Here is a 20839-nt window from a genome sequence, read left to right as displayed (position 1 = left end):
CAAAGAGCCACAGCAAAAGAAAATGCCAAGGTAGAAAGAATATCTAAATAGTGAGGGCACAGAGGAATGCACAAAATAATTTTTAAAAGTGTCAAAATTAAGACAGCAAATGGGATCTAAGGAGACCAAATTTTAAAAGGAAATAAGACAAAAAATTTAAACACAGTGATGGAGAACTAACATGGATTTAAAAAGTAAATGAAAGAGCACTAAGGAAAGAAAGGAAATAATAAAAGTAGGCATAAAAAAAAATAAAAGATATGGGTACTAGGGAAATGAAAAAATTATTAAATAGGGACAGCAAACCAACAACAAGTAGAAAGAAAATGTGAATAACATCACCAAGGAAAACCAAGAAATAATTAAAAAAACAGCAAAGGGTATAATCACTGCTACTCTCCATTTCTTTCTCCTCACGTGCCCCAGTTCTCCCTAGTTTCCCCATCTTTGCCTCCATTGCCCGTGGTCCCCCTCCTTTCTCCTTTTTATCTCCGTTTTCCCCCCATTTCCCCCCTATCCAGTCTATGTGGTGCTGAACCTGGGCCTTTCTCACAGCTCTTACCTGGAAAAGACAACTCCGGTTCTCTCCGTGACTAAAGCCCAATGCCCGCACATCCAGCCAGCTGCGGAGCTGCCACCACCAGTGGCACCAGTGGAGCACCCACCCCAGAGCAGGATGAGCTCCCTGTTGACTTACCAAGAGTGCCACAGCATCCATTGGTCTTTCCTTAACCCCGCTGTCATCCTTGCTCCATTCCCAAGCGCACTACGGCTTCTGCCGGACTTTCCCAAAGCACACCGAGCTCCCTACTAAATCGCCGAGTGTGCTGTGTCTTTTCCCGGCTTTCCCGAAGCCCACCAGGGGACATGCCGCTTCCCGGAGTGTGCCAGGGATCCTGCCGGGCTTTTCAAAAGCCCACCACGTACCCTGCTGCCTTCCACCATCCAAACTTCAGCAGTAATCATCTCTGTGCAGACCAATTAGGACCCAATAAGGTTAAAAAAAAAAAAAAGGCAAGTGGAAAAAAATATCCCCTGACTGGGTTTTTTTTCTTATTAGAATATCTTGGGTTTGGGTGGTGTGTTTGTTTTGGGGATGTGGTTTGTTGCTTTTTTTATACAAGGCCTGGAAAAGAAAAATACCTCGACTCCAGCTACAACATGTTAACAACGCTTACACACTACCACACAACCAAAGCCACACACATGCACAACGCTCACTTCACCTACCCTGCAAACCACCCCTCCCTCTCCGCTCTGCCCTTCACCCACTGCCTGCCACCACAGGTCTGCGGCTCTCCTCAGGAACAGGGTTCCCACTGGCCTCCAAAATCGCCCTGCCTTTGAAAACCCCAGCCCGAGGCCCTCCGCAGTCCAAACATTTACAATTAACAGTGCCACACAGAGCGATAGGGACTGGGGGAAAAAAAAAAAAAAAAGACCCAGCGCCGTAGGGTGCAACGCAGTCTTAGATCACGGTCAAGACCCAGCGCAACACGAAGCCGTATGGTGCGACGCAAGACCCAGCACGACACAGAACCGTACGGTGTGACCCAGTCTTAGACAACAGTCAAGACCCAGAGCTGTATGGTGAGATGCAAGACCCAGCGCGACACGGAGCCATACAGTGCAATGCAGTCTTAGACCACAGTCAAGACCCGGCACAATACGGAGCCATAGAGTGTGATGCAAGACTCAGCGCAACACAAAGCCATACGGTGCAATGCAAGACCCTGTGCGACACGGATTCGTACGGAGTGACGCAGTCTTATGTCACAGTCAAGACCTGGCGCGACACAGAGCCATAGAGTGTGATGCAAGACCCAGTGCAATATTGTGGGAGGACATTTATGAAATAAGGGACATATGAACAATCCAGCCTTTCCAGAGAATCCGAGCTGGGACGTACCGGAACTGCTGAAAGCATAAACAACTTCCGGTGCAGGGAGCATGAACATCTTACAGGTGCAGGAGAAGAGACAGCCGCCATTAATGATGCAGTTTTAATTTCTTGAAGAAGATGGGTGTGAACATTTGTGAACATGACTTGAACATGACTCGTAATGTGGCCAATCAGGTTTGACTATGGGCTGTTATTTGCGATGAAGCCAATCAGTATTTATTGGGTGTGGTCGAGGGTTATAAATTGCACTGGAAACACGGAAATAAAGGTTGACTTGTTAGATCACATTGATCGTGTCAGTGTCCTCACGCAGCTCCCGCACAATATGGAGCCATAGTGTGATGAAATACGCAGCCGTACAGTGCAACACAATCTTAGACCACAGTCAAGACCCAGCACGACACAGATCCGTATGGCGTGATGCAGTCTTAGATCACGGTCAAGACCCAGCACAATGTGGAGCCGTACGGTGACACGCAAGACCAGGTGTGACACCGAGCCCTATGATACGACAGAGCGCCATACAGTGCAATGCAGTCTTAGACCAAAGTCAAGGCCTGGTGCAATACAGAGCCACAGAGCGTTATGCAAGACCCAGCACAATACGGAGCCATACGGTGCGACGCAGTCTTAGTCAAGACCTGGCGCAATACAGAGGCATATGGTGCAACGCGATCTCAGTCCACACAAGCATGATGCTGCAATGCAAGATGAATACAATGCCGTGCCATACAGTGTCCTACAAAAACAGAACGCTACAGTGCAATACCGTGCTAGGTGACCATCAGTACAGATACAGAGCAATACAATACAAAACCAGAACAATGGACATGTGAGAAGCTGGGCTTTAAGACTTAAGCCCATAAGGACACCAGGATGAAAGGCAGTAGGGCAGCTTTATGGAAGTGGATTTTTCAAGAGCAGATCGTACCCGCCCACATTGCCTCTACAAGGGCGACCCTCCAGAAACATTCACAATGTCAGGCATGCTTTTGGCTCCGATGAAAATAAATGCTCAAGGGGCTTGATAGCGCAGTGGCAAATCACCTGAAACCCTACTGACACACATACCAAGCGCAGAGAGCCCAGGGGGCAAAACAGAGACCTGTGGAAGGCACCGTCTAAGAGATGGAATGCAAATGACGCTAAGCCACGGACACAGGCTGGAACGGCCCACGCTCTGCAAGCGTTCGCATCCCGTGTAACAGACCCCGGGCCCTCTAACCGCTCCCAGACTTAAGCCACCCCTAACAGCCTTGTCCACAACCCCAAATTTAAATGCCCTGCTAGCCCCAGCCACCCACTGCTTTTTGCCCCTTGACTTACCTTTCAGAGGGCAGGGTCCAGAATCCCTCCTCATCAGAAGCACACAATCCAAGTGGGATGCTCCTGCACTCACCAGGTTCTTCATCGCTTGCAAGACAGAACGTCACCCGTCACAGACACGCCACACGGCATTCATCTCTACCCAATGACACCCACCTTCTAAGTGCTGCTCCCAAGAAATCAGATGTCGTGTCCAGCATCTCCCACGGAAACCAGAAAGCCAATGAAATACAGCACCTGTTAGAAGTTACCATCCGCTCTGCAGTTCCCAGTCTGCCGCTCTTCTCTCATCCACCGACTCGCCTCAAATCCTCGGCCCTTTGAGGAGAGCCCACGGGGCACCCCCAAAGCCCAAGACAAATGCCTAACAGAGTCACCACGTGATCCTCAGCAATTCAAGCTTAACTACGGCACTTATCGAGTATCTCATATGACGTGCTCCTCGAGCGCAAAGAGCAACGAGGACATCGAGACCCGAGAAAGGTCTGATATACAGAAGACACACTACACAAGCTACGCAGCTACAGGCTGGAAGAGCCCTGCCTGGCACAAAATAGTATTGTGCCAAGAGCAACCCGCTCCCTTTACCTGCCCAAAGGGGACGGTTCCTGGACAGCCCTCTCCCCTACGCTAATTTTGAAACCCCTCCCTACAGCTCCCAACCTTGTTTCCTCCTCCCAGAAGCCCCTCCCAAACACCAGTCCCTCCACTTAGCTTTCAGAGGGCCAAGGCTCCGAATCCATCCTCAACAAAATACCACATCAGCCAGCCAGGATGTTCCTCAGTTACCAGGTTCCTCTTCGTCTGCACAGAACTGGTACCAGCAGTAAACATCGACACAGACTTCTTCCACAACATTCTCCTGCTCAAAAGGAACGTGGCCTTCCTCTCGTCTGCTCCAATTTCAGCCTCGGATGCTGTAGCCATCATCACTTGCAGCACCTGAAGTGCCAGAAGACGGAAAACTACCATTGTGCTTCTGAGAAATCGCATAATTTGTCATCTCACAGATGCATACAAGATGTTCACCCTAACCCCTGTTAGCTAACCTCACCATCAGTCCTATTATAGAGAGAAGGTAACAACGATTAACACAGTGTACAACAAATAGTATATTGTCAGCCTCACTGGCCACACCTGCCCCAGCTCCAGCTGGAGTCCATCAGGAACAAGGGCCTGGCAAAAGCACACTGGCCCCTCCCTGGCACCTGCCCACAGCCACAGGCTCTGCACCCAGGGGCTTGAAAGCCATCCAGGGGCACAGGAAAAGTTTACCCATTCCTGCTAAGAACAAATCCTGGCACCGAGTCAGCTACAAGGCTCGGTGCCCAAACGCAGCAGGACAGCGGGAGACAAGAGAAGAGAAAAAGCAGGAGGAAGATAGAGAAGAGGTGGGGGACAGGCAGCAGGGAAACCAGATGCTGTGGATGGGAGAGGGATGGGAAGCGGGGCAACAGTAGAGAGAGAGGAGAGCTGAGAGATTTAGCAAAAAAAAAAAAAAAAAAAACAGGGAGAGATGGAGGAATATATAAGGGGGCAGGGGGAGCAGGAGAGAGAGGCCAAGGGGACCAGCAGGACAACAAGATAGAGACAAGACGAGGGACAAAGGAAAAATCTAAAGTGATAAGGGAAAAGAAGCAGAAGCAAGAACTAACACATAGGGTCAGGAAGAAAGAAAGAGGGAGATTTAGGACAAGGAACTGCACTAGTACATGTACTAGATACATGGCTTTCATTTCCATTTCATTTTATACATATAAATGAGTATTATTTTCTCTCTCTATATATATGAGACATTTTTCACTATTTCAACACCTCACACTCATATTTACATGTTTTAATATTTTTTTATTCCCCCCTCATGAATTTTCAGGTGGGTTTTGGCTATGATTTCCCCCTCCCCCCCCTTTTTGGGGGGAACTCCACAACCCCCCTCATCCCTCACTCACCCGCTACTCTGCTGCATCATCACTCCCTGTGATACTTAGAAGCCCAAGTGACATCACACACACAAGCCCCTTTTTATTCACTCAGAAAAAGAGAGTCACAAAATGAGGGAAACTGCCCCAACCAGCAGCTCATTAACTCTGAGAACACTATTTACATACGTACGAACCTCCACCCCATAAAAGGGGAGCTCTGCTAGAAAAATAAAGGGGGGCAGCCCCCCCAGATGGCTGCAGGCCCCTCCCAGCCCCTATCCCACAGGCTGGTGGATGCCCCATGGTGGGGCAGGGAGCGCGCCAGAGGATCGTGCCACTTTTCTTGCTCAGGCTCTGCTCTGCAATGGTCAAACCCAGGCTTGGGGGGTGATCAATTGAGCACCATGAGATGCTTACAGACACACATCCAGAAAACAAAAACCCCAAATATATTGCAGCATAATAAAAAAATAGTACAGAAGAAAGCAGAGGAATTAGTTCAGAATAAGGGATAGGATAGCAGTCAAGCTAGAGGAGGATTCTAGGTAAACAGGGCAGCTCAAAATACAACACGTCCTTTAAAAGCCATTTGAACACTTAAAAGCAGTATTAAGACCAGAATCATCGAATGGTTTGTGTTGGAAAGGACCTTAAAGACCATCTAGTTTCAACGCCCCCACCATGGGCAGGGACACCTTCCACTAGACCAGGTTGGTCCAAGCCCCACCCAATCCGGGCTTGAACAATTCCTTGGGAGAGGGCAGCCACAGCTTCTCTGGACAGCCTGCTCCAGTGCCTCACCACCCTCATAGCACTTCCTCCTAATACCCATTTGGCCCGCCACCACTTGGCCCAAAAAAAGACAGTGACAGGTGGCAGGCCAGAGGGACAAGGAAGGACAGAGCAACATAGAAAACAGGTGAGTGACAGGGAGCCAGAAAGCCGGATACTCTGAAAGAGACAGGGGCGCAGGGAGCTGGATATCAAGATAGAGAGATGAGAGCAACAGAGAGCATGACAGGAACAGAGGTGAAATAAAAATAACAGGAACAGGGAGAAGCACAAAGGGTCAGAGAAAGGAAGAGATGAACAGCAAGGAGGAACGGGACAGTGAGATACAGAATGAAAAACACAGCAACAAGTGGGCAAGACCAGAGGGGCACTGAGAGAGAAGGAAAAAGGAAGGAAAGCTACAAGAGGACTGAAACAAAATTGGGAGCTTCCAAACCCCCTTGCTTTCTAATGCTTCTCACAGAGGCGGGAGGCTAGGTGTGGCTGGGTAAGGATTCCGAGATGAAAACTCAAAAACTACAGAGTGTTATTAAGCAGGCATTCTTTATTGCAGCGCTGGGCAGCACTGGGGATCGCTCCACCAGAGTGCTTTCACAGAGCAGTTTAAGTACAGTTTAATCCATCCATATTCATTACTACATGTTGATGATCTTGGAACATATTCTTCATTACCCCTGACCTCACGGTTTACTTGTGTATCATTTCAAGTTCTTGTTATTTTCATATGTTGGTCTATCTATATCTTCCAATCACCAAAGGTAATTCTTCTTCCTGTGGACAAACACATGATAAGTTCCCTGTCTCTTTGACTTATCTCTGACAGACAAGCAATGTAAATTACAAACACAGGGCATAAGGTCAAATGGTTCTCAAAGACTAAACTACATAGCTTAAAAGAACCAGGGCTCGCAACGCTGATGCGGGAAAATCTTAACCAGAGCAGGACAAGGACATGGAGCAGCACACACAGGTGCAGAGAAGAAAAGAGTGCCAGGAGACAGGCCAGAGAAATTGTGGGAGAGGAAAAACAAAAAAAAAAAAACAAACAAACAAACAAACAAAAAAAGAGACAGATGCAAATCAGGCCAAAGAGAGACAAAAAAAGGGAAACACAGCAGTGGGCTACAGGGCAGAAACAAGATTTAAAAAAAAAAAAGGAGAGGGAGCAGGAAGAAGTGCAGAGAAAAAGAAAAGAGAGTAGTAGAACAGGAGAAAGGAAGGGAGAGAGGAAAAGGGAGCAGGATAGAAGAGAAGTATAGGGAAGCAAAACCATCACAACAGCATGGGAAAGAGAAAGGGCCAGAGGAGGGGTGGGGGTGGACTGGGATGCACAAGGGGTGACAGGGCCCCCCAGGGCCCAGGACTCACCACAGCTCTCACACTTGATGCTGCCAGGAGTACTGTCGTCTCGTTTGCTCAGTCGATAAATCTGCAGAGTGAAGTGTAAAACTTCAAATAAAAATAAAGTCAAGTTTAAAACTTTCTTTAAAGAAAGAACACATCTCAGTAATTCGCTTTATACTACAAAGGCACGTGGGTGTTTATGTACGTCCAATAAAAATGCTTAAATGACAAAATTATTTGATCTTCCATCTGCATTAACTGAACTTGCCTAGCTGTGAATGGATACCATTAAATTGCCTGGCTCCAAAATACACCATTCCCATCTGACTAGGGGGTTTCCTGTGCATTACACCATTAGGAGGGATGTCTAGCCAGCTGCACCTCCCAGGAGAGATGACACCGAACGGTCAGGGAAAGGCACCATCAAAAGCCAGACAGAAATAAAGTACTTCAGAGCACTGTGTCCAAACATGGGGAAAAACACCCCTAACATTCAGCGGCCTCTCTTCTTAAACATTTAGAACAAATACTGAACTGCTTAAACACCCCTCATAAACCACACACTGCGGCTATTTGGCAGTTACAGTTTAAACATCACAAGTCCATTTGTAAGTTACACAATTTTACCTTTTTTTTTCCTGTCATAAATCAAACTTATAAAAAGTCAGTGAGATAAGAGATCCCCCATATGGTTTCACTTTTTTGGGGAAGAAAAAAAATAGAATGATAGAATCATTTTGGTTGGAAAAGACCTTTAAGGTCATCAGGTCCAACCACTATCCTAACACTGCCAAGCCTACCACTAAACACGCAGCAGCTCACACGTGTGGCCAGCAGAGCCGCCAAGGTCCTGGTGCCATGTGCTGGTGGCGTGCTCTGTTGGGGATGGCTGGGAGGGATCCTTCCTTGCCACAGGGACTGGCTGGAGACAGCTGCCTGTGGAAGCCCCTTGGTTTGACTCCTCAGCCAGCTCCCGCAGGCAGGCATGCCCAGGCTGCCCCCTTCCTAGCCCAAAGCAGGGCCAGCCCCATCATTAGCCTCACTGGCCCCACTTGCCCCAGCTGGAGCCCATCAGAGCTCCACAACACTCAACTCATTTCTTATTGATTTTTATTTTTTCCCCCGCAAAGCCCGACAGGGCCCCCAGTGACTTGCCGAGAGCACCAGGGCGCCCGCTGGTCAGTCCCAAACCCCGCCGTCACCCTCGCTCCTTTCCCACGGATTCTCCCGGGCTTTCCCCGAGCACCCCGGGTTCCCTACTGCCTCCCCAAAACATCACGAGGTACAAGAAACACAAGGAAACGTTAAGAAATTGGGAGAGGGAGGGAGAGAACGGGAGTTTCTGCGAACAGGAGAGGGGCAGCGGTGCAAAGGGAGGGGAGAGGCGAGCTTGCACAGAGCAAGAGGGACAGGGAGGTGCAGGGACACGTGGGAGGGACAGGGAGCGAGGCGGGAGGGTCTGGCAAGACAGAGACAAGCTGAAGGCCGGGGACAAAGCGACAGGGGGAAAGAAACATGGGCAAGAAATAAAAAAACAGATCAGGGAGCCAGAGGGCAGCAGACGCAGAAGGATTCTTTCAGAGTGACAGGGTGCAAGAAACATGGGCAAGAACTAACGCAGCAGAATGGGGAGACGGAGGTGGAGGAAGGAAAACTGAAGTGATCGGGCATAGGACACAGAGAGAAGAATGAAGAGCTTGAGATGGGGGAAACATAGAAAGGAAACATTGAATGTGACAGGATACAGGAATCACAGGCAGGAACTAAAGGAATCGGTGTCCGGAGCTGCGTAGAGGGAGATGTAGGAAAATAATCTGAAAAGCAACAGGATACAAGAAACACAGGCAAGAAATTCAAATTAGGTGAGGGAGGAGGACAGTGGGAGAAAGGCAGCAAGAAATTTAAAAGTGACTGTGTTCATTAAACTTCTGCAAAAAATTAAAAGCCAGGTGTCCTAGGTTACAGTGTAAAATGTGCCCCAAAAAAAAGTATTCTATTACCATCTTCAGGAGCTGTTGAGACCAGGTGGGGCGGTGCTCCCTGCCTCCCCCCTCTGGACTATCTCCTGTTAATGGGCACAACAATGCCTTATCACCTGACCCATCGATAACTCGCTCCTGGGCTATCTCCTGTTCATGGCCCATCAAGGAACTGCCTCAGGACTCCCCATCCCATTGTGAGATGCTCCGCCCCGGGGGAAGGAGCCAAGCAGTCCATGCTAAATAAAAACTGAGATTTTGAACACCCTAGCAGCCTTCTTCCACTGGATTCCCAGAGGAGTTTTTCCCCCCACTGGAGTTCCAGAGGACAAGAGCTACCTACCTACCACTGGACCTTCAGAGGAAGACCAGAGCCTTTTACAAGATCGCTGCTTCAACAGAACTACATCCATCGCTTCAAGAGGACTGCAGCCACCATCTTATCGGACTGCTACTGCCACCCTAACAGGGGGTCAGGTTGTATTTCTGACTCTGTCAGTGTAAACCAGTGGGTTGTTTTTTTTTCCTGCCTTGTGTTTTATATATTTATATATATAAGTAAAGAACTGCTATTCCTATTCCCCATATCTTTGCCTGAAGGCCCGTTAATTTCAAAATTATAATAATTTGGAGGGAAGGGGGTTGCATTTTCCATTTCAAGGGAGGCTCCTGCCTTCCTCCGCAGACACCTGTCTTTCAAACCAAGACACCAGGGATGGAGAGGGAGAAGGAGCCTTTCGGAAGCGACGGGGTACGAGAAGCAAGAATGAAACAGCAGGAACAGGGAGTCTGAGAGAAGCAACCGGTGGGGGGTCGATCTTGGCAGGCTGGTGGGTGCCCAGGGCTCCCCTTCCTCAGCCAGGCCGGGGGTGAGAACGCGACTGCAGATCGGGTGGATCGAGGGTAAAGGAGGTCACTCAGCAGCTGCTGCCCCAGACAAAACAGACTCCGCTCGGGGAAACCGCTTGAATTTATTGTCAGTCAGCCTCAGAGCAGGCTATTGAGAAACGAGAACGAACCCAAACACCTGCCCCCCACCCCTCTCTTTTCCCGGGCACATTTTCCCCCCTACGAGCCACGCGGGGGGTGCAGTCAGTCAATGACATGCCATCTCGGCCATTGTTCCTCCTCCAGCTCATCTCCGGCTCCAGAGTGGGCTCTGCAGCACGGGGCTGCTCCTTGGGACCACCGCAGGAGACCCCCGGTCCCCACCCACACTCCCCACGGGGCTGTTCCGCGCTCACATCATCCCCATCACAGTTTTTCACCCCTTCGGGAGCCCCCGCCAACAGCCGCCCCCTCACCTTCCCAGGCCGCTCCTCAGCGTGGCGCTTCATGCCTGGAAAACACAACCCAAAAGTGCAGGGTGGCCAGAGCCACCCAAGCTCAGGCGGCCCCCCGAACGCAAAAATATAAAAAATATTGATTTTTAATGTTACCCTGAGGCCCATCAGGAGGAGCCAACAACCATGCTCCCAGCACTGCGGTACAGAAGTGCCAGCGTCACTGCCGCGGTGGGGGTGAGTCCCCCAAAGACCGCCAGGGGACCTGCTGCCTCGCCGAGTGCGCCAGGGTTTCTGCAGGGCTTTGCCAAAGCCCACCGTCTACCTGCTGCCTTCCCAAAAGCCCCGGGGCTTCCACCGGGCATTCACAGAGCCTGACAGGGCCCCCACTGACTTGCCAAGAGCGCCGGGGCTTCTGCTGCTCCTTCCCGCCGACCGCCATCAGCCCTGCGGCATTCCCAAGCGCCCTCGCGCTTCCGCCGGGCTTTCCCAGAGCGCACCGAGCTCCCTACTCCCTCTGCGAGTACACCGGGGCTTTAGCCGGGCTTTCCCCAAGCCCGCCAGGGGACTTGCTGCCTTACCAAGTGCTCTGGGTCTTTCACCCCCATTTCCCAATGTACATTGATTTCCCTGAATCCTTCTCGTGTGTGATCAGGCTTCAACCACCCTTTCGTGAAGCCTGACCCTGGCCCTGCGGCTTTCCAATTGCTCCAGGGCTTTCAGCAGGCTTTCCGGAACCCTCTGTGCCCTCTGCTGCCTTGCTGACTGCTTGTGGCTTCTGTTGGGCTTTCCCTGAACCCCGTGGGTGCCTTGGCCTGCTTGGAAGACATCAGTGTGCCCAGCAGGCTTCTGGAAAGCCCACCCCAAGCACCCTAACCCCTGCAAGGTAATCTCACCATCCATCCTCTTAAGGGATCACCTTTCACAGGGTACAGCAAAACTGGTGAGGAAAGCAAGGGTCCTTCTTCAGTGAAGTCAGGAATGCCAGGAAAACACCACACACCGAGAATCAAAAATACCAAGTGTACTACTGAGCCATCTTGCCGCCCCACAGCACTCCAAACAAAACTACTCACCTCAAAAATGCTGCATCCAAGGGTGCTGTCTGTTAGAGATGCAGCTGAGCCTATAGCTGGCTGGCTGGCAGAGGGGCCAAGCACCAGGTCACACAGATGCAGCCATAGGAGCAGCAGAGTTTTCTCACCTGCCTTCAGCTGATGGGGTGCAAAGCGCTGAACGGAGACAGGCCCCCCCCGTACTGGAAATGACGACCCCTGCTCCTTTACTGCATCCCTTGCATCCCCTCCCCAACTAGAAGCCCTCATACAGCAAGACAAGGCCCCACCTTCAGCCATTTTGAAGTCTCAGTGAGTCCAGCCCCCCCCTCCTCGTTGGTCACAGCTGGAGCCCATTTGGGGCAGGGGCGGGGCTGGTGCAGCAATCACCAGATTTAGGGTGTTCTGGTGTGTGTTTGGAGGCTCGTAGCAACCTCCCCAGGTGGTTGGAGTTTAAAATCGAGAGGAGCTTGAAAGCTGCCAGGCCGCAGTGGTGCTGTTTAGAAATCCACTTGCTCTTCCCATCTCAATTTGAATATCAAGAATTCTAATTAGTGGATGTTAGTAGGAGAGACTAATGATTATTTTGGGAAGATAAGTCTCAAATGGAACAAATGACCCAATATAAAATAAAATCTGTATTGCCAAAGCTGCTGGGACACCCCCGTAAAGTCCCGGACCTGAGGGGTTTATTAACCGATAATCTACGAGTGGATAGAAACAAGGGTAATGGGTTGTCATCCAAGATGGCTGCTAGGCAGGATTGATTGATTTGTTTACTGGCTCACCAGTGCTCCTAGTCTGGGGCCTACTGGGGCTCCCAATCCTCCCAGTGTGGGGGTCACCAGGGCTCCCAGTGTAGGGGTTACTGGGGGTCCCAGTGCTCCCAGGGTGGGGGTTACTGGGACTCCCAATGCTCCCAGTGGGGGGGGTCACCAGGGCTCTCAGCGTGGGGGTTACTGGGGCTTCCAGTGCTCCCAGTGGGGGAGTCACCAGTGGTCCCCGTCTGGGCCTCCCCCGCCGCACCACATTTCCCGTCCTGTCTCCGCCCCGCCCTCGCCCCCGACTACATATCCCGTCATGCCCTGACTCAGGGACTACATACCCCGTCATGCACGGCTAAGGGACTACCCTTCCCGTCATGCCCCGCTTCAGGGACTACATATCCCGTCGTGCCCCGCTTCAGGGACTACATATCCCGTCATGCCCCGCTTCGGGGACTACATATCCCGTCATGCCACAGCAGAGTGGCTACCCTTCCCGTCATGCCCCGCTTCAGGGACTACATATCCCGTCATGCCCCATTTCAGGGACTACATATCCCGTCATGTCCCACTTCGGGGACTACATATCCCGTCATGCCCCGCTCCCCGGACTACCCTTCCCGTCATGCCCCGCTCCCCGCTGCGCTCCCTTTCCCGTCGTGCCCCACAGGCCCTCCCGGCCGCCGTCCTTCGCCCCGCCGGGCCCGGGCCCGGGCCCGGGCCCCGCCGCCGCCGCCATGTCGGAGCCGCTGGGCTGGTGCGTGGAGGCGGTGCGGGCGGCAGCCGAGCCGGGGCTGGCCCGGGCTCTGCTGGCGCTGCGGACCCGCCACACCCGGCGACCGGGAGGAGCCGCTCGGTTCCGGGAGCGGGGGGGGTTGGGGCCGCTCTTAGAGCTGCTGGGGCCCGAACGGCCCCGACGAACCCTCGACCTGGCGCTTAGCGTCCTCGGGAACTGCTGCACCGAACCCGGCTGCCGGCGGCAGGCCCGGCGCCTCGGCGGCGTCCCCCGGCTCGGTGAGGGGCGGCCGCGGGAGCTCCTGATGGGGGGGGGACACACACACGGACGGGACAGCCCAGAGCCCGCCCCACGGGGGAAGGGGACAGCTCGGACCCCCCACTCCCGCTGGGAGTGGGTCTGGACACCACCCCACCCCCCCCACCCCCCCCCCGTAGGGGAATGGGACGACTTAAGACCCCCAACGTACTGAGAATGGGTCGGCCCCGACCCCCCCACACATCCCTGGGAATGGCTCAGTCCAAGTCCCATTGAGGACAACTGGGTAATCCCGAATTCCCCCGACCCCCCGGTGACCCCCCTGCCCCATCCCTGAGGGTGTCCCCCTGCCCCCCGACCCCTCCCTGAGGGTCTCCCCCTGCCCCTAGCCATGACCCCTGCCCCCCAACCCATCCCTGAGGGTGTCCCCCTGCCCCCCAACCCCTCCCTGATGATCTCCCTCCACTCCATCCCCCCTCCTCACCTCCCCTCTCCCCCACTGCAGTGACCCTCCTGTCCTCCCCGGGCCCAGAGAGTGTCCAGAATCGGGTGGCCCGGACCCTCGCCAACCTGGCGCTGGAGCCCGACGGCGCCCGCGACGTCCTCGAGGCTGGTGAGTGGGGGTCCCCAAGCTGGGGGCCCTGTGTGTCCTGGGGGGGTCCCCAGGGGGGTGGGGTCCCGGGTGCCCCCAGGGGGGCCCTGAGTGTCCTTAGCGGGTGCCTTGGGTGCCCACTGCGTCCCCTTACATTTTTTTTGGGGGGGTCGTGAGGTCCCCTAGGTGTCTTTGGGAGGTCCTTTGTGTGTCCCCAAGGTCCCTTGGGGTTCGAGGCGGGGGGGTGCCCTTAGTGTATTTTCGTGGTCCCAAACATGTCCCCCCAGTGAGCACCTGGAGAGTTTTGGGGTGCCCCCGATCTCCTCCTCCACGGCTTCTTCATCCCTGGGAGCACCAGGATGCTTTTGGGGTGTCCCCCTCATCACCTCCTCATCCCCTTCCCTCTGCCCTCTCTCCCGCAGGTGCCGGTCCCCTCCTGGTCTCCCTGGCTGCCTCCTGCGGCACCCCCGAGTGCCTCCACAGCGCCGCCCGCGCCCTCCGCATTTTGGGGGCCACCCCAGCCCCCCGCCGGGCTCTGGGCCGTGCCGGAGCCGTCCGAGCTTTGGCCTCCCGCCTGGCCTCCCTCTCCCCGGCCCACCCGGCCTGCCGGGCCGTGGCGCGGGCCCTGCGCGGCCTCACCGACGGCCCCGCTCCTTCGGCTGACGACGTGGCGCCGGCTTTGCCGGCCTTGGCCGCCCTGGCCACCCACGCCAAGCGGGACCACCGCCAGCCCGCCCTGGGAGCCATCGCCAATGCCTGCACCCGTGCCCCGCTCCGGCCCGCCCTGGGGGCCGCCGGGGCGGTGGAGGCGGTGGCCGAGGAGGTGAGGAGGGCCTTGGCGGCGCCAAATGGCGTCGCCGCCGCCGGTGCCGCTGTGGCCGTGCGGGCTCTCTGCCTGCTGTGCCGAGAAGCAGTGAACAGGGCGCGGGTGCGGGCGGCCGGAGGTTTGGGGCTGCTCCTGCGCCTCCTGGGTGAGCCCCGCGCCAGGCCCTGGCGGCCCCGCGTCCTCTTGGCTTTGGCTGCTTTCGCCTACGACCAGGAGGCCATGGCGGCGCTGGAGGCCCGGGGCCTGGTCCCGCTGCTGGCGGACGTCCTGCGGGCCCGGGCGGACGAGGAGGAGGAGGAGGAGGAGGAAGAAGAGGAGGAGGAGGAGGAGGAGGAAGAGGAGGAGGAAGAGGACGAAGCCGCCGCATCCTTCGATCTGCCCCGGGAGATGCCGGGCCCGCCCGGGGCTGCTGCCGCCGGGAGCTTGCGGGGACTCAAGTGAGTTGGGGGGTTACTGGGGCTCCCAGGGCTCCCAGTGTGAGTGTCACCAGGGCTCCCAATGCTCCCAGTGTGGGGGTTACCGGGGCTCCCAGTGTGGGGGTTACCGGGGCTCCCAGTGTGGGGGTCACTGGGGCTCCCAGTGTGGGGGTTACTGGGGCTCCCAATGCTCCCAATGTGGGGGTCACCAGGGCTCCCAGTGCTCCCAGTGTGGAGGTCACCAGTGGTCCCTGTCTGGGCTCCCCCCACCACACCCCATTTCCCATCCTGTCTCTGGGTTCGTAGAACACGGGGGGGGGTGTGGGGGGTGTGGTGTGTGTGTCCCTTAGTGCCACCCTGGGGGTCTGGGGCTGTGTGTCGTCTCCCCTCCCCATCCCAAACTGCTCAGCCCCCTGCCCCCCATTTCTCCCCTCAGGTCCTGGCTCCTCGCTGAAGCTGCCTCCCCGCCGCCCTCCCCCCCGCCCTCCACCGCACCCCTCCGCTGCCCCTCGCCCCCTCCCCGCCGCCGCCTGCCCCCCATGGGGGCCCTGGCCCTCCCCTGGGGGGTGGGCGAGGGGGACCCCTGGCTCCCCGAAGCCCCCGCTCTCCTGCTTTTGGGGCGCCTGGCAGCAGCCGACGAGCCCAGCCGAGCCCTGGCCACCGCCCCCGTCGTTTCAGGGCTCCTTCGCTACCTGACGGGGGTCCCTGCCCCAGCCCCCCGGGCCGCCCGGGTGCTGCAGCGCCTGACGGGGCACCCCGCTTTTTTGGGGGCGCTGGTCCGGGCTTACATCCCCTCCCTGCTCCGTTCCTGGCTGGTCCTCGGCATCCCCCCGCCCCAGGCCGAGGAGCTGTCGCGCCCCGGGGGTCCCCGGCGGCTGGCCACACCCCCGCACCCCCGCCAGGCCCGCCTCAAGGAGTTGGGTGAGTTGAGGAGGGGGGGGGCTTCGGGGGCTAAAGGGTACCCCCCAGGAGTCATGGCTGGCCTTTGGGCATCACTAGAGGTCCCGGGGTGGCCTTTGGGGGTCCCTGGGGAGGGCCTGCTGGGAGTCCCTTGGGAGGGGTGGAGAGGGTCGCTGAGGAGTCCCAGGGGGATTACTGGGCATCTTGGGGGGGGGGGGGGGGGGCAGTCCTGGTTGGACATTGGGGGTCCCTGAAGGTCCTGGGTAGTCTTTGGGTGTCCCTGGGGCAGGGGGGGAGGCTATTGGAGGACCCCAGGGGGTCCTGAGTGGTCTTCAGGGGTGTCCCCTGTGGCTTTTGGGGGTCTCCAGTTGTCCCTGGGGGGGGGAAGGGGGGGTCTTCAGGGCTCTCTGGAGGGCTGCTGGGGGTCCTGGGGTGCTCTCGGGGGTCTGGTTTGGGTCTCAGGGTGACCCTGAAGGAGGGAGGGTGCAGAAGTCAGGTCCGTAGTGGGATCCTATAGACCTGACACCACCATCCCCCCAAATATGTCCCCCCCCAGGTGAGGGGCTCCTGCGCAACCTGGGGGCGGCAGCGGCGGCCCCCTTCGGTGTGGGGCTGCTGACCCACATGCTGCGCTGTGGGGCCCCCCCGGCCCGCCTGGCCTGTGCCACCGCCCTGCCCCTGCTCGCCAGGTACTGCTCTATATGTGCCCTATACAAGCCCCGTGGTGTCCCTGTAGCCCCCCGTGGCCGCCCAGAACCAGCCCCATAACCCACCTGCGGTGTCCCTCATGCATTCCCCGTGTCCCTATGTCCCCTATAGAGCCCCTGTGGCCCCCCATAACCCACCTGGGGGGGGTTCCCTCACAGATCCCGCCGGTTCACTCGTCTCTGGGGCTTATAGAGCCCCATAGGATCCATACGGGGGTCCCAAAACCAGCCCCCTAGGTCCCACCTGCGCGGGGGGGGGCTACTATAGATTCCCTCTGCTGCTGCCGTGCCTCCCCGGTCCCCCTATAGGTGGCCTCGTTGATCCACGGCGGCCGATTCCATACGGCTCCCGTCCTGTGTCCGCGCCCCCTCCCCCCAGTGACAAACCCTATGGATTCTGTGGGTCGCCCCATAGCGGGTGCGAGTTTCCAGTCGATCTCCCCTTGCTGGTCCTATAGAGCCCCTATAGATCCTCTGCAGGTCGCCTATAGGGCCCACGGGCAGCCCCACGGCTTCCCCATAGCTGCCTTATCCATTCCCTGTAGCCCTATAGTCCCCCCTATAGGCTTCCTATACATTCCTCGTGATGTCATCGGCGCGTCGTCGACACATCACGGGCGCATGCAGAGCCCAGTGCCCCCCGGGGGGGTCGGGAGTGGCCTTAGACCCTATCCCTATACCCCCAGATCCTATAGCATTCTTCACGCATTGGCGTGACGTCATTGGCAGCGTGACGTCACGGTGACGCGCGCGTCTTCGTTCCCCCCCCCTCCCCCGGCAGGCCAGCGTCCCCGGCGCGGGGGCTGCTGTGGGGTGGGGGGGCGGTGGCCCTGCTGCTCTCGGCAGTGGCCCGGGGCCCCGCGTCCCCCTACGAGCCCCCCCCGGCCTTCGCCCTCTACGCCGCTGATGCCATCGCCCTCCTGCGGCGGGGCGGGGGACACCACAGCGGCGGGGACGGGGACATGGCGGAGGACGGCGAGGACCTGCGGGTAAGGGGGTTGTCAGGGCGTGGGGGACGTGGGGAGGTCTTTGGGGAGCCGGTTGGGGACGTGGGGATCGTTGAGGACATCAGGGACCCCTTGGGGACATCATGAAGACCCGATTGGGGACATCAAGGGTCCCTTGGGGATATCACGAGGACTCGGTTGGGGACTCGTGGGGATCATTGGGGACTCGGGGGGATCATTGGGGACATCATGAGGACCCGGTTGGGGACTCGTGGGGGTCGTTGGGGACTCGTGGGGGTCGTTGGGGACATCAAGGATCCCTTGGGGGCATCAGGGACCTCTTGGGGACATCAGGAGGACCCAGCTGGGGACGTGGGGATCGTTGGGGACATCAGGGACCCCTTGGGGACATCAGGAGGACCCAGTTGAGAATGTGGGGATCATTAGGGACTCGTGGGGATTGTTGGGGACATCAGGGACCCCTTGGGGACACCCGGATGGGGCGACCCCTGCAGACTCACAGGTGCTCTCGGGGACACGGGGGACCCGCAGGTGTGCGGAGACGGGGACACCGAAGACCCGTGGGGACAGACAGACGGACGTGGGGACGGCGGCGGCGACATCCTCGGGGAGAACGGTGACCTCAAGGACCTGTGGGGACACGATGACGCCTTTGGGGACACCTGGGGACACGTAGGCGGCCGCGGTGATGCCGGGGACGCACCGGGGGGCGCTGATGGACACGGGGATTCCTGGGGACGCACGGACGGGCTTGGGGACGCAGAGGACTCGTGGGTGACCGCGGGGTCCCCATGTCCCCTGTCCCCGGTCACCCTCTACCCCCCACCCCTGCTGTCCCCTGTGTCCCCATGTCCCCAAGTATTTCCAGACCCCTTTTCCCCAGGGCCCCCCTGTCCCCAAGGGTCCCCCGGAGCTGCTAAACGTCCCCGAGCGTCCTCCTGTCCCCAGCTGTCCCCAAACCCTCCTGACCTTCAGTCCCAAGAGGCCCCCAGACCTCCCAAATGTCCCCTGCTATCGTCTTCTCCTCCACTGTCCTCAAACCTCCCCAGATCATGTCCCCAGCTGTCTCTGAGGTCCTCCAATCTGTGTCCCCAGCTGTCCCCAAACCCCCTCGACCCCTGTCCCCAACCATCCCCGTGTCCCCGGGTGTCCCCGGTGCCCTCCCAACCCTCTCCCCATCTCCAAGCGTCCCCAACCTCCTCCAACCCATCTCCACCACCCTCTCTCCCCGCCCCAGCCCCACATCCCCCTGTGTCCCCTACATGTCCCTACTCCCGGACCCCCCACGACCTCCTCCTCCTCCCCAACGGGGCCCACCCCGGGGTGCCAGTGGCCCGGGCGGCCTTGACCCGGGGGTCCCCCGTCTTGGGAGCCATGTTGGGGGGTGCCTTCGCCGAGGCCCGCCAGGCGGCGGTGGCCTTGGGCTGTGCCCCCCGTCACCCTCTCCTCCTCCTCCTCCATTTTGTCCATGGCTGCCGGGGCCCCCCGGGGGACGAGTGTCACCTCCTGTCCCCACCTGTGTCCCCCGCTGCTGCCGGGGCCGCCCTCGCCTTGGCCCGCCGGTACCTGGTGGACGGTTTTGAGGGCGTCGTGGCCGCTGCCATCACGGCGCCCCCCGGCGCCCTCTGGGCCTTGGCCGAGCGGTGGGGTTGCACCCCCTTGGCTGCCCGGGCCACCCAGGCCATTTTGTGGGGTCCGCCCCACGACGTGGCCCCCCGCTTGGTTCAGGTGGCCCGGTTGGCTCGGTGTCCCCCTCGCCTGGCCCGGGCTTTGATGGCTGCTGTGGCCCCCCAGGGGGTCCAACCCCACCTGGAGATGGGGGAGCCGTGGGGTGGGGGTGACCCCCTGTTGCGACCCCCCGGAGATGGGGACCTCGGGGATGTCCAGGAGGACCTCGAGGACGACTTTGGGGTCCCTTACGAAGACCTCGAGGACGCCCAGGGGGACCTTGGCAACGGGGCGGACCCCTTTGGGGACCCTTCTATGGACGTTGGGGACTCCTTGGGTGAAGATGATGTGGACATGGAGGTCAAGGGGCCTCTCTAAGATCTTGGGGACCCTCAGCAGGACCTTGGGAACCCCTTTGGGGATCTTGGGGACCAATGCATGGGTGTTGGGGACCCCTTAGATGAAGACAAGGAGGATGTGGAGGTCAGGGGACCTTTCTGAGATCTTGGGGACACCCTGGAGGACCCCCTTGTGGCTGTTGGGGACCCCTTAGACAGAGATGAGGTGGACAAAGAGGTCAGAAGAGCTCTTGAGATCTTGGGGACACATTTAGGGACCTTGAGGAGATGGAGGACACCTTCAGCGACCTCCACGGGGACCTTGGGAGGACTTTAAGGACATGGTGGACCTTCTTGGGGACCCCTCTATGGGTGTTGGGGACCCCTTAGATGAGGACATGGAGGTCAAGGGACCTCTCTTTAAGACCTCAAGAACACCCATTAGCCTTGGGGGACACGCTGAAGGACCATAGCAACTTTGGAGACACCCCCCCCTTAGATGAGGATGAGGAGGACAAGGAGGTTGAGGGACCCCTGTGGGGATCTCGGGGACCCCCCTTGGGGTCCTACTGTAGGTGTTAAGGCTTTTTTTTGATGATGAAGATGAGGCCAGGGGGGTGGGAGAAGCCCCATGAGGACTTTGAGGGTCTCCTCTATACATTGAGGGTCATCTTGTTGATGAAGATGAGGTGAGGAGCCCCCCCATGAGGACTTTGGGGACTTTGAGGACCTTGGAGACCTCATCTAGATGTTGAGGCTTCTTGTGATGATGAAGATGAGGGTGGGGAGGTGGGGGGACACCCCTCACCCCCCCACACCCCCCGGGGACCCTGAGGGATGCCCAAGTTGGTGGCGCGAGGGGACGAGGCCCAGATTTGGGGAGGAAAGCATGGTTTTGGGGCACAACCCCATCCCACCCCGACATGCAGGGTGACGGGGGGGGGGGGGGGGAGCCCCCAGGTGATGGGGGCATCCCTGCAGTGGCAGGGCAGGGCGGGAGGGGTGGGGGGCGCACCCGGTTTTGGGTTGATTTCACAGGGTTTTTGGGGGGTCGTGACTGTA

The 20839-nt window shown here is 57.5% G+C and overlaps 1 protein-coding gene across 1 annotated transcript; it reads left to right on the top strand.

Moving 5' to 3' along the window:
* Window positions 1-13105: 13105 nt before the first annotated feature.
* ARMC5 (armadillo repeat containing 5) lies at window positions 13106-20707 on the top strand. Its single transcript, XM_086481305.1, has 8 exons — window positions 13106-13382; window positions 13868-13975; window positions 14377-15217; window positions 15633-16117; window positions 16653-16785; window positions 17585-17768; window positions 18631-18774; window positions 18867-20707. Exons 1-8 carry the CDS (start codon window positions 13106-13108, stop codon window positions 19815-19817), a joined length of 3123 nt encoding a protein of 1040 aa, XP_086337431.1. The 3' UTR covers window positions 19818-20707.
* Window positions 20708-20839: the final 132 nt, after the last annotated feature.

This window comes from Leptosomus discolor, unplaced genomic scaffold (genome assembly GCF_034619465.1).
Source record: "Leptosomus discolor isolate bLepDis1 unplaced genomic scaffold, bLepDis1.hap2 HAP2_SCAFFOLD_124, whole genome shotgun sequence".
NCBI lineage: Eukaryota > Metazoa > Chordata > Aves > Leptosomiformes > Leptosomidae > Leptosomus > Leptosomus discolor.
This window is presented reverse-complemented; position numbering and strand designations above follow the sequence as displayed.

What these genes read in the sequence shown, in the direction of transcription:
- ARMC5 (XM_086481305.1), top strand. Translation starts at nt 13,106, where the DNA reads ATGTCGGAGCCGCTGGGCTGGTGCGTGGAGGCGGTGCGGGCGGCAGCC. An exon ending in CGGCGGCGTCCCCCGGCTCG is followed by an intron (nt 13,383 to 13,867) that starts GTGAGGGGCGGC and finishes CCCCCACTGCAG; the next exon opens with TGACCCTCCTGTCCTCCCCG. An exon ending in GCCCTGCCCCTGCTCGCCAG is followed by an intron (nt 16,786 to 17,584) that starts GTACTGCTCTAT and finishes CTCCCCCGGCAG; the next exon opens with GCCAGCGTCCCCGGCGCGGG.